Source organism: Nicotiana sylvestris, chromosome 6, assembly GCF_000393655.2.
Source record: "Nicotiana sylvestris chromosome 6, ASM39365v2, whole genome shotgun sequence".
In the NCBI taxonomy this organism is placed as follows: Eukaryota; Viridiplantae; Streptophyta; class Magnoliopsida; order Solanales; family Solanaceae; genus Nicotiana; species Nicotiana sylvestris.
The window spans coordinates 67,684,950-67,697,503 of NC_091062.1; the positions used below are offsets into that span (position 1 = coordinate 67,684,950).

General features: G+C 38.3%; 1 protein-coding gene across 1 annotated transcript; it reads left to right on the top strand.

The window, feature by feature from the left end:
- The first annotated feature begins 2,408 nt into the window (after positions 1–2,408).
- Positions 2,409–4,612, top strand: LOC138870730 (uncharacterized). The gene is made up of 3 exons (XM_070148565.1): positions 2,409–2,591; positions 2,973–3,448; positions 4,522–4,612. The coding sequence occupies exons 1-3, from the start codon at positions 2,409–2,411 to the stop codon at positions 4,610–4,612; spliced, it is 750 nt and encodes a 249-aa protein (XP_070004666.1).
- The last annotated feature ends 7,942 nt before the right edge of the window (positions 4,613–12,554 follow it).

Consider the following 12,554-nt stretch of genomic DNA (forward strand, 5'->3'; position numbering starts at 1 on the left):
TCCACAGACTACATAGGCTCCACGGATCCCACAAGGTCCACAGGGTTTGCAGGCTATGGTTTCTGCTCTAGTTTCCACCCCACCTATCCCTCCAGCTAGAGGTGGAGGTCAGGCAGACAAAGGTCGCCCTAGAGGGGGAGGCCATGCTAATTTCTATGATTTTTCGGGAAGGATGGAGTCTACCGCTTCAAATGCAGTCATCACATGTATTGTTTCGATCTGTCACAAGGATGCCTCAGTTTTATTTGTTCCAGGCTCCACTCACTCATACATGTCATCTTATTTTGCTCCTTATTTGGATATAACTCGTGATTCTTTGAGTTCTCCTATATATGTGTCCATGCCTATGGTAAATTCTATTGTTGAGGACCGTATTTATCAATCATGTTTATTTTTTATTGGTGGTTTCGAGATCAGGGTTGATCTATTGTTAGTCAATATGCTGGACTTTGATGTGATCTTGGGCATGGACTGGTTGTCGCCCTTTCACACTATTCTGGATTGTCACACCAAGATTATGACACTGGTTGTCCCAGATTTGACGCGGTTGGAGTGGAGGGATACAATATATTATATCCTTTCTTAAGGCATAACAGATGGGTGAGAAGGGGTGTAATGCGTACTCAGCCTTTGTGAGAGATTTTAGTGTTGATACTCTTACTATTGAGTCAGTTCTGGCAGCGAGAGATTACCTAGACGTATTTCCAGCAGACCTACAAGGCATATCGCCCGATAGGGATATTGATTTTGGAATTGACTTGGTGCCGGCACTCAGGCCATTTCTATTCCACCATACCATATGGCAGTTATAAAGTTGAAGGAATTGAAAGAGCAGCTTCAGGAGTTGCTTGATAAGGGTTTCATTTGGCCGAGTGTCTCGCCTTGGGGTGCTCCAGTTTTGTTCTTAAAGAAGAAAGATGGCTCTATATGGATGTGCGTTGATTATAGGTAGCTGAAAGAAGTTATAGTCAAGAATAAGTACCCATTATCGTGCATTATTGACTTATTTAACTAGCTTCAGGGTGCCAGAGTGCTCAAAGATTGATTTGAGGTCAGGGTATCATCGGCTGAAGATGCGGGACTCAGATATTCCAAAGACTACTTTCAGGACTTGGTATGGTCACTGTGAGATCCTCGTGATGTCATTTGGGATGACCAATGCCCCAACAACATTTATGCACCTGATGAAAAGTGTATTCTAGACATATCTTGACTCATTCATCATCGTGTTTATTAACGACATCTTGATGTATTCCCATAGCAAGGAAGATCATGAGCAGCATTTGAGGATCGTGCTCCAGACCTTGAGGGAGAAGAAGTTATATACAAAATTCTCCAAGTGTGAATTATGGCTTGATTCAGTGGCATTTTTTGGTCATGTGGTATCTAGTGAGGGGATCAAGGTAGATCTGAAGAAGATTGAGGCAGTTCAGAGTTGGCCTAGACCATTTTCAGCTATGGAAATTCGTAGTTTTCTTGGTTTGGTCGGATATTATTGCCATTTTATAGAGAGTTTCTCGTCTATTGCTGCACCTTTGACCAGGTTAACCCAAAAAGGTGCTCCATTTAGGTGGTCTGACGAGTGTGAGGAGAGCTTTCAGAAGCTCGAAACTGCCTTAACCATAGCTCTAATCCTTGTTTTGTCCTTATCATAGGGTTCATATATGGCTTATTATGATGCATTGCAGATTGGTATTGGTGTGTTTGATGCAGAAGGGTAGGGTTATTGCTTATCCTTCGCACCAATTAAATCCCTACGAGAAGAAATACCACGTTCATGATCTAGAGTTGGCAGCTATAGTTCATACATTAACGATTTGGAGGCATTATCTCTATGGCGTGTCTTGCAAGGTATTCATAGATCATCGGAGCCTACAGAACTTTTTAAGCAAAAGGACCTGAACTTGAGGCAGTGGAGGTGGTTAGAGTGGTTAAAAGACTATGATATCACTATTTTGTATCATCCCGGGAAGGCCAATGTGGTGGCCGATGCCTTGAGTACGAAGGCGGAGAGTATGGGTACCCTTTCATATATTCTAGTTAGTGAGATACCATTAGCGTTGGATGTTTAGGAGTTGGCTAATCGGTTAGTGAGATTGGATGTTTCGAAACCCAATTAGGTTCTTGCTTGCGTGGTGTATTATTCTTCTTTGTGTGAGCGCATTAGAGAGTGTCGGTATGATAACCCCCATTTTCTTGTCCTTAAAGACACAATATAACACGGCGATGCCAAGGAGGTTTCTATTGGAGATGATGGGGTGTTACGAATGCAGGGTCGGATATGTGTTCCCAATGTGGATGAGTTGCGTAATTTGATTCTTGAGGAGGCCCACCATTTGCTATATTCCATTCATCCAGATGTCGCTAAGATGTATCAGGATTTGAGATAGCATTATTAGTAGATAAGAATGAAGAATGATATAGTGGAGTATGTATCTCGGTGCTTAAATTGCCAGCAGATGAAGTATGAGCATCAAAGGCCGGACAGTTTGCTTCAGAGACTTGAGATTCTCGAGTGGAAGTGGGAGCTTATTCGCATGGATTTTGTTGTTGGGCTTCCACAGACTTTGAAAAAATTTGACGCAATGTGGGTTATTGTGGATAGGTTGACCAGGTTGGCATATTTCATTTCGATGGTGACGACCTATTCTATAGACCAGCTGGCTCATATCTATATCAGTGAGATTTTTTGCCTTCGTGGGGTGTCGGTGTCCATTATCTTCGATCAAGGCACGTAGTTGACATCACATTTTTGGAGGGTCGTACAGTGTGAGTTAGGCACACGGGTTGAGTTGAGTATGGCATTACACCTCCAGACGGATGGGAAGTTTGAGCGCACCATTCAAATTGTAGAGGATATACTACATGCCTGGATTATGGATTTCGGGAGTTCATGGGATCAGTTCTTGCCACTTGCAGAGTTTGCCTACTATAACAGCTAACAATCGAGTATTTAGATGGCTCCTTAATAGGCCTTATATGGGAGGCGATGCCGTTCTCTAGTTGGTTGGTTTCAGCCGGGAGAAGCTAGGTTATTGGGCACTGATCTGGTTCAGGATGCCTTGGAGAAGGTCAAGTTGATTCAGGACAAGATTCATACATTACAGTCTAGACAGAAGATTTATGGCACTGATCGAAAGGTTCGTAATATAGCATTTATGGTGAGAGAGGAAGTTTTGTTGCGAGTTTCACCCATGAAGGGTGTGATGAGATTCGGGAAGAATGGAAATTTGAGCCCTAGGTATATCAGTCCCTTTGAGATCCTCGAGAGAGTGGGGGAGGTGGCCTATAAGATTGCATTGCCACCCAAATTATCGCTAGTTCACCAGGTGTTCCATGCCATGCTCCAAAAGTATTACGGTGATCCGTCCCATATATTAGATTTCAGCTCAGTCCAATTGGACAAGGATTTGACTTATGTTGAGGAGTCGATGACCATCTTGGACAGGTAGGTCCAAAAGTTAAGGTCAGAGAACATTGCTTCAGTGAAGGTTCAATGGAGGAGTCAACCAGTCGAGGAAGTGGCTTGGGATATCGAGCATGATATGCATAGCCCTTTTCCTCCCCGTTTAATCACTTCAGGTACGTCTCTATACACGTTCTAGGATGAACGTTTGTTTTAAGATGGGGAGAATGTAATGATACAACCATTAGTTTTGAGTAATTTAGCCCTGTTCCCCTATTTATTCCCTCCTCTATGTTCAATTGTGGCTATGTGACCTATCCAGGTGGTTGGTTTGGTTTCGGGTGAGTTTTGAAGTGAATTCAGACACTTAGTCCTAAGATTGGAAGATTAAGTTGAAAGAGTTGACTGGAGTTTGACTTTTGGGTAGACAACTCTGTAGTGGCGTTTTGATGGTTCTAATAGCTTTGCATGGTGAGTTTTGGACTTAGGAGTATGTTCGGATGTTGATTTGGATGTTCGTATATTGATTTGGTGCTTTTTGGCGAAAATTGGAACATTGAAGGTTTTGAAGGTTAAGAGGTTTGATCGAGAGTTGACATTAGTGATATCGAGCTCAGATTGTGATTCTAGGAGTTGGTATATGTCTGTTGTGTCATTTTGGACTTGCATGAAAATTTTGAGCTCATTTAGAGTTGGTTTGATATGATTCGACATTAGTTTTAGAAGTTGGATGTTCATTGATTCAATAAACTTGAATTGGGGTGCGATTCATAAATTTAATGTTGTTTGATGTGATTTAAGACCTTGACTAGGTTCGTTATGTATTTTGGGACTTAATGGTATGTTCAGAAGGGGCCCCGGGGTCCCGAGTGTGATTCGGGTTGAGTTCAGACTCATTTGGAGACTTGAAGAATTTTAGTGCCTGCTGAGTTCTGGTGCTAAGCGAGGGTATGGCCGCAGGTGTGGCACCACAAAAGTGGCCCCTTGGTTGCATATACAAGATGGGGATGGGTCAGATGGGTCCATAGGTGCGGAGGTCCTTGGGCAAATGTTCAACCTCAGATGCAGATTCCTTCTGTAGAAGCGGAGTCTTGTCTGTTGACTTGGGATCGCAGGTGCAGTCGCTTTTCGCAAAAGCGGACGCGCAGAAGTGGAAGCACAGATGTGCTGGCTGGACTGCAGAAGAGGAAATTTGCTGAGGCTTAATGAAGCTGCATTTGTGATGTTTTTTTTTTGCATATGCGGAGTCGCAGAAGCGACCATTTATCCGTAAAAGCAAAAATAGTCTGGCAGAAAAAGGTGGAATCGAGGGTTTTAATTCATTTTCCACATTTTAAGTTAGAGAGCTTAGTATTGGGCAATTTTGGAGGGGATTTTCAAGGACTGGATCGAGGTAAGTGTTTTTGACTCGGTTTTGTTCATTAATCATGATTGCATCATTGTTTTTATCATTTTATTAGTGATTTGAGTTGCAGTAATTAGGGATTTTTGTGAAACTTCTCTAAACTATAAATTGAGGATTTGAAGGTCGATTTGAGGTCGGAATTGGATAATTTTTGTATGGTTGGACTCGTCTCGAAATAGAAATTATGATTTTTAAGTTTGGTTAGGTTCCGAGGTGCGGGCCCGGGGTTTACCTATTCAGTTGACCTTTTCATTTTCTTTAAAAATTACAACTTTATTATCCAGAATTACTTCCTATGGTTTGTATTTATGGTATTCAGTTATTTTGGTTAGATTCGAGCCATTCGAAGTTGGATTTTCGCGGGAAAGGCTTATTAGTGGATTGGTTTAGCTTATTTGAGGTAACTATCTTGTCTAACTTAGCGTAGGGAACTACCCTTAGGACTTGGGTTGATTAGTGTTATTTGGATTATGTGAAAGACGTGTACACGAGGTGACGAGTATGTACACGGGCTTATATGTGGCATTTTGACCGGTTTAGACTCTTAGAATCTTTCATGCATTTAATTAGAAATTGAAATATCATATTAGATCTTCCATTGATAAATTGCTCTTACATTCTTTACTTGATGTTGTTATCATATGCTCTATCCTTTATTGTCAAACATATTCTTATGTGCCTTAATTTCCTTTGTTATCTCTCTTATTCTCATGTACCTCCTTTATTGTCAGGTTATTCTTATTTGAAGTTGTTGATTATTGACATGTCTTTCCTTGTTGAGTAATTCTCTCTCATTTTGTTATTATTGAGATTTTTTGTTCGTATTGTGGTTGAGCATTAGGTTATATATTGTAATAACTTTGGTATTGTTGATTTTAGAAAGATGTGGCATATGGCCACTTGTGGTGCGAGATGTTATTGTGTTGTAATATTGATGCACATACGACGGTATAAGGATAGGAGTTAATGTGCATGTGGTGGCATAAGGTGGGAATTTATGTGCATGTTGCTAGTAAGGGAATTACTTTGACATAAGGGGGCTAAAGTGCGTGTAGCTATTTCGAAAAAAATATTTTCAAAAATATCTTAATGTAAGGCTCATGCGACGGTATAAGGAAAGGCTGTGATTTTGAATTGTAAAATGTGGATACGAGGCGACACCTCGGTTGTGGTTCTTGTTGTTCAGTCTATGTTGAAGAAGCTTATTGGTTGAATAATTTTGTTATCTCTTTATTTGCCTTACTTGTTGTAATGACTCGCTGGTTGTTTCATGAGTTACCACTCCGTTTCCCCCATTTCTGCTTCTTATTATCTTGCTCAGTTGTATTATGAGTTATTAGGTTGATTGGTTCGGGTTCGGCGAGGTTTTGGAAAGAAATGAGACACTTAGTCTCTTTTGAGTAAGCTTAGGTTGGAATCAACCGGATGTTAACTTATGTGAAAAAGGGCTCGGATGTGAATTCTGATGGTTTGGATAGCTTCAGGAGGTGATTTGGCACTCAGGAGCGTGATCGGAACGTGTTTTGGAGGTCCGGAGTAGATTTAGGCTTGAATTGGCAAAATTGGAATTTTGGTGTTTCCCGGTTTATAGGTGAGATTTTGATATAAGAGTCGGAATGGAATTCCAGAAGTTGCAGTAGGTTCATTGTGTCAAATGCGACGCGTGTGCAAAATTTCAGGTCATTCGGACGAGGTTTGATAGACTTTTTGATCAAAAGCGGAATTCAGAAGATTTTTGGAACCTTAGGCTCGAATCCGATGTTATTTGGTTGATTCGATGTTGTTTAAGGTTTTTTGAGGATTGGTATAAGTTTGGATAGTGGTATATGACTTGTTCGTGCTTTTGGTTGAGGTCCCGGGGGCCTCGGGATGATTTTGGATGATTGACGGGAGAATTGGAGTTTGAGATTTGCAACTGAAGCTGCTGAACCACTGTCATAACCGCACCTGCGGCTTGGAAACCGCAGGTGCGGGACCGCAGAAGTAGAAGGATACCCACATATGCGAAAGTTGGCGTGAAGGGCTGAGGCGCAGGTGCGGATGATTGGTCGCACCTGCGAGACCGCAGGTGCGGAAAGTGAGGCACAGATGCAAAATTTTGGTTTTAAGTGAAAACTAGATGCGGTGCTTTGGCCGTAGATGCGGTACCGTAGGTGTAGTGTAGGGACCGTAGGTGCGAAAAGCCTGGGTCAGAAAGTATAAAAGGTTTCCTTCACGAATTTTGGCTATTTTTTATAATATTTCAAACGGGAAGAAGCTTTGGGAGCAAATTCAAGGGAGAATCCAAGAGGGTTTCGTAGAGGTAAGGTTTTTAGTCCCCAAACGTGTTTTTATGATGATTTTTAAGGTTGTAAGCTTGAAATCTATGGGAAAATCAGTAGCAAATTGGGGTTTAGGGCGTGGAAAAATTGGAGACCTAAAATTAGGGATTTAAGGGGCCAATTGTGGGTGGATTTTGGTACTTTTGATATGAATGAACTCGTGGGGGAATAAGGATTCCATTGATGTAAATTTTTTCAGATTCTGAGATGTGGGCCCGGGGGGTCGGGTTTGGTCAATTTCGGGATTTGTGTTGAAATTTGATTATTTCGAGTGGGCTTTGTTCCCCTAGCATAATTTGACGTTATGATTTTGATTTTGGTTAGATTTGGGGCATTTGGAGGCCGAATTGAGAGGAAAAGGCGTCACGGGCTAGAGTTTGGCTTGGCTTGAGGTAAGTAACGCTTCCAAACTTGGTTCTGAGGGTTCAAAACCCCGAACTATATGTTCTATGATTACTATTGAGGTGACGCAATGCCAAGTGATAGCCGTGTGGGCGTGCACTGTGAGAAATGCGGCCTGGATCATTCCATGGCACCGCTTAGCTACTCTTTTATGTTGATATTGTATTGTAATGATGTGATTAAGTTGATAAGCTGCAAATCATGCTAAATATCATGTTAAGGCTTCATGCCAATATTGTTGAGACCCGAGAGGTCGTTTCTTGTTGTTCATGAGTATTATATCATGCCTCAGTCTCGATTATTGCTATTTGAAATATCATATCATTGTTCGGGCATGTATTATGACATCTTATACAATGTGTGTGAGACTGGAGAGTATTGACTGAGTGAGGCCGAGAGCCGAATATTGATTAATAGTATAGGATCAGGCTGCACGGCGCAACAATGATATTGATCATGACTTCACTGGCATTGATATAACGCTTGGGCTCATTGAAGTCCCTCCGGAGTCTTTACACCCCCAGTGAGCGCAGTAGTTGATGATATTGAGGGATGAATCTTCTCTGGACATGGATCTTGTCCGAAGTATTGGTATGGATATGGATCTTCTCCATGAGGCTGGATTGGCCTATTTTTCCTCGGTACTGGGTGACTTATAGTCTATGATGTACATATATTCCGGGATGGATCTTCCCTGGGTCGAGTGGGCCGTATACAGTATCGAGTGGTTGAGCACTATGAGTGAAGGTATCATATGTTACATTGATCATGCTATCTGTACATTGGTACTTAGAGTTTTCTGAGCTTATACTCTGTATTGTTCATACTGTGTTTGGTTATTTCTGAGAAAAATACATGAAATGTAAGCACGTCTATTTTGCTGTACAATTATCTATTGCAACCCGTATGGGATTTGGTTCTTCATTACCATCAGTCCATAGTTTGGACTTGCTACTTACTGAGTCGGTGTACTCACATTACCCCCTGCACCCCTATGTGCAGATCTAGGTATCTCGGGGCACAGTAGCAGCTGCTGATTATATTGTGCGGACTTTCACTTGGAGATTGCGAAGTAGCTGCTTGGCGACCGCAGTTCCGGCTTCTCCTTTCCTTACCTTCCTTTAGTTTATATGTTTTGGATATTCTCATACCATGTTGGTCATATTATTTCAAACAGTTGTATAGTTGTGGCTCATGGCTTAGTGACACCCGAGGTCGGGATTGTATTTCTTTCCGCTGGATTTTGGATTTCTACTCTTATCTTATTCAAATTATGTTAAAACTATTAATTTCTTTAAGTTTTATTTGAAAAATGGAAAATTTGGAAATAAGTGGCTGGCCTAGTATCACGATAGGCGCCATCACGACGTGATTAGATTTTGGGTCGTGACACTTGTATTTGTCTGTATTGATTACATGCAATTCTTATCATGTGTTCACTCCTTGTTGCCTTTATTGCTTTAAATTTTGTGTTATCTTACATTATTGTACTTCCTTATAGTTATTTACTTTCCCGTTTTCCATTATTTGTTAATGTTATACCTTGTTCATCTTCTCTTATCCTAAAAGGTGTCTTGACATAGCCTCGTCACTACTCTACCAAGGTTAGGCTTGATACTTACTGGGTACTGTTATGGTGTACTCATATGATGCTTCTGCACATTTTTATGCAGATCCAGGTACTTCAGCCCAGGCTAGGCATCAGTGATTTGACCATACATTTCGGAGACTTCAAGGTATACTTGCTTGGTGCTTGCAGGTGTCGGAGTCACCTTCAATCATTACTTTGACTATTGTTTATCTTCTACTCAGATAGTGTTGTATTCAAAGTTTTTAGATTATTTCTGTAGAGCTTATGACTCAGTTCCACCGGTCTTGGAAATTTTGTTACAGATTTTCTATTTTGGGAGTTGTTATGAGTTTCAGCAAATTCTCTTTTATCTTAGTTGTTAATTCTATTAAGTTATTTATGAATGTTAGGCTTACCTAGTCTCAAAGATTAGGTGCAATCATGACTACCTTAGGTGGGATTTTGGGGTCGTAACAAAAGTTATCTTACATTCGATCAAAGACTTTGGACCTATTCAGTCTGAAGTTATATTTCTAGTTTAGAAAAACTAGTCCGAACATACACTCCTTTGTATTTTGAAACTTCATACATATATTTTTGTATTTACCACCTTCTTTATCTTATTACATTTAATATGTCTGACCATCAAATAGAAAACAGATCCGAAAAGTTAGTATTACATTTATAGATAATAAATAAAGGCTTTTAATTGATTAGGTGCAAACGTTGTCTATATTAAAACTATGGACTTATTAGTCTGAATTTGGTCTGAAGTTGTGTTCCATTCTATCAGACTTTTGGACTATTTCATCATGAAGTTATATTGCATTGTATCGAAGACTTTGGACCTATTCAACCTGAAGTTATATTTTTAGTATAGAAAAACTATGGACTTATTAGCCCGAAGATACATTCCTTTGTATTTTAAAACTTCAGACTTATTTTTTTGTATTTACCACCTACTTTATCTTGTTAAATTCAATTTCTCTGACAATAAAACAGTAAACAAACCTAAAAAGTTGGTTTTGCCTTTATAGATAGTAAATTGATTAGGTGTAAACCTTGGCTGTATTAACAACCTCTTTAATTGTAATTTCGTACTTATCCATAGCCTTCTATCATTTTTCTTTAAACTTTTATTCACCCATAGCCTTTATTTTTTTTTTTTTTAAAAATGTTTGATGCTAGCGAAAGCACGAAAGTTATAATAGATGAATTTATGGAGAAGTAAGAGAGTTTAAAGGATGATTGGCATTACACCGTACCAATGAGTTAACTTATGGAGAAGTGGGAGTATATAAAGGCTGACTGAGAAAGATTAGACCATAATTTTTTTGCCGATGAATCGGTCCAGGATAGGCTGAACCTCGAACGTAATTGTGTAGGTTATTCCACCTCGTTCGACAAGATTGTGCAGCAGTTTGATTCTTTTAAATTTTCCATCAAGGATGACCTTGCTAATATGGAAGATACTTTGAAAATTCTCCTTTATCTTATGGATAGAGTAAAAATTGAACAAAATCAGTTGCGTGATCAATTCAATAAGTTGAAGTGTGATCTTATGAAACTTTATTGTTTTTTGCCTGAGTATCCTATTATTATCTCTGATTCGAATGATGATGAGATATATAGAGAAATTGATGAGTATTGATCTGAATCAGCAGATGATGGGGGTGATGCTTAGTTTTTTCAGTTCCTTTTTTATGTTGTTCTTGTGTAATTTTGTTAATGTTTTTATGGCTTTCTCTTTTTTGTGTGGATTTTTTTCATGTAATAAATAATATAAATGAAAATCATGTTTTATTTTGTGTATACTTATTGAATTTTGTGAAGGTTATATGCTCATTTTAATGTAATAATATACTACCTATTTGAATAGGAGCAAGTTTGGACATTAGAATTTCTTCACTTTTTTCGAAAACTTTTTACTTTTTTTAAAAAAAATTAGTGTTTGGCCATAAAATTTTAAATTTTCACTTGAAGATGAATTTTGGATTTTTTTCGAAAATTTAAAAACTCTAAAAGACTACTTTTCAAAATTTTCATTCAGATCACTCATAAAAATTCAAAAACAACTCAAAAATATTTTCATTCCCAAACACAACTCTAATTTTCAAATACTATTTTTACTTGAATTTTTTTTTACTTTTTTTTGGATATTTACTATTTTTATGTCCAAACGCCCACTAAAATTTCATGCCTTATAAGGCTGAAGTAAGTATATATAGGTTTGAAACTTCAACCTTTTTGGATTGAAGTTATCATCTATAGCTTTGAAGAGTCATACTTAACAGGCTATAGTTTTTTGGAAACACTACCCGTTTATAGCCATATATAAGGTTATATCTTCAACCTTTTTTTGCTTGAAGTTATCATCTATAGCTTTGAAGAGTCAGACTTTATAGGCTATAGTTTTTTGGAAACACAACCCGTTGATAGTCATATATAAGGCTATAACTTCAACTTTTTTGGCCTGAAGTTATCATGTATAGCTTTGAAGAGTCAAACTTTATAGGCTAAAGTTTTTTAGAAACACTACTCATTTATAGCCATATATTCCAATTCAGACTTATTGATTTGAGGTATTATTTTATGTATAGAAATACTCTAGGCCACAAAGGACTATAGTAGTTTATATATATATATATATATATATATATATATATATATATATATATATGTGTGTGTGTGTGTGTGTGTGTTAAAGATATGTATTTCACTTACAATCTTTTCTGGCTGAAATGATTACGTACTTTTTAGAATGTTGTCTCTAAAGTTCAGTAATTTTGTCAATTACCTTTTTGCAACTAAACCTGCAAGCCAACAAAAATGAGTGGTTTTTACTTCAAGCAATATATAAATAAGTAATTTTCAATCCAAGAGCTGATTTTTTTATTTCTATGAAAAACAATCACACTTAACATATATCATTCAATTATGAAAGTCTAAATTCAGAATATCTATCTTCTTTTAGAAGGATTTTTTTAGGGATTATTGAATGTTGGAGTATTTTAGCGTGTTTCTTGGAATATGGATGAGTTGTCAGAGAAGACAAGTAATTTGTTCTGTTATGCCCAATTTATTTACAGTGACTGCATTTGGTAGACTTCAGTCATACTAATTCAGTCGTAAGGATATACCTCTTCTTTATTCTTCTTCCTTGTAGAATATCTACATTGAGAGGTTTTGTGATTTGAGATTCTACATTCTGCGGTATATCACATGAATTTTGATCTCCTATAGTATAGACATGCCCTTCATATGTTTTGAACCATGTTTTCCTTGAATACCATTTTGAGCAGAAATCAGATTTCTGCAAATATCTCTTCATGATAGCAGCAATTGCATGTGGACATGGCAATTCATCAAGTTGAAATTCCAAGTAGTCACAAGTTCTCTTCTTTAAGTCCACAATTAATTTCATTCCCTCATTATTTATTGTAATGAACC

Bases quoted from the DNA above. Each gene is read 5' to 3' on its own strand.
- LOC138870730 (XM_070148565.1), top strand. From the start codon at position 2,409: ATGAAGAATGATATAGTGGAGTATGTATCTCGGTGCTTAAATTGCCAG. The intron at 2,592-2,972 runs GTTATTGTGGAT...GCTCCTTAATAG, and splicing joins AAAAATTTGACGCAATGTGG to GCCTTATATGGGAGGCGATG. The intron at 3,449-4,521 runs GTAGGTCCAAAA...TTGGGATCGCAG, and splicing joins TCGATGACCATCTTGGACAG to GTGCAGTCGCTTTTCGCAAA.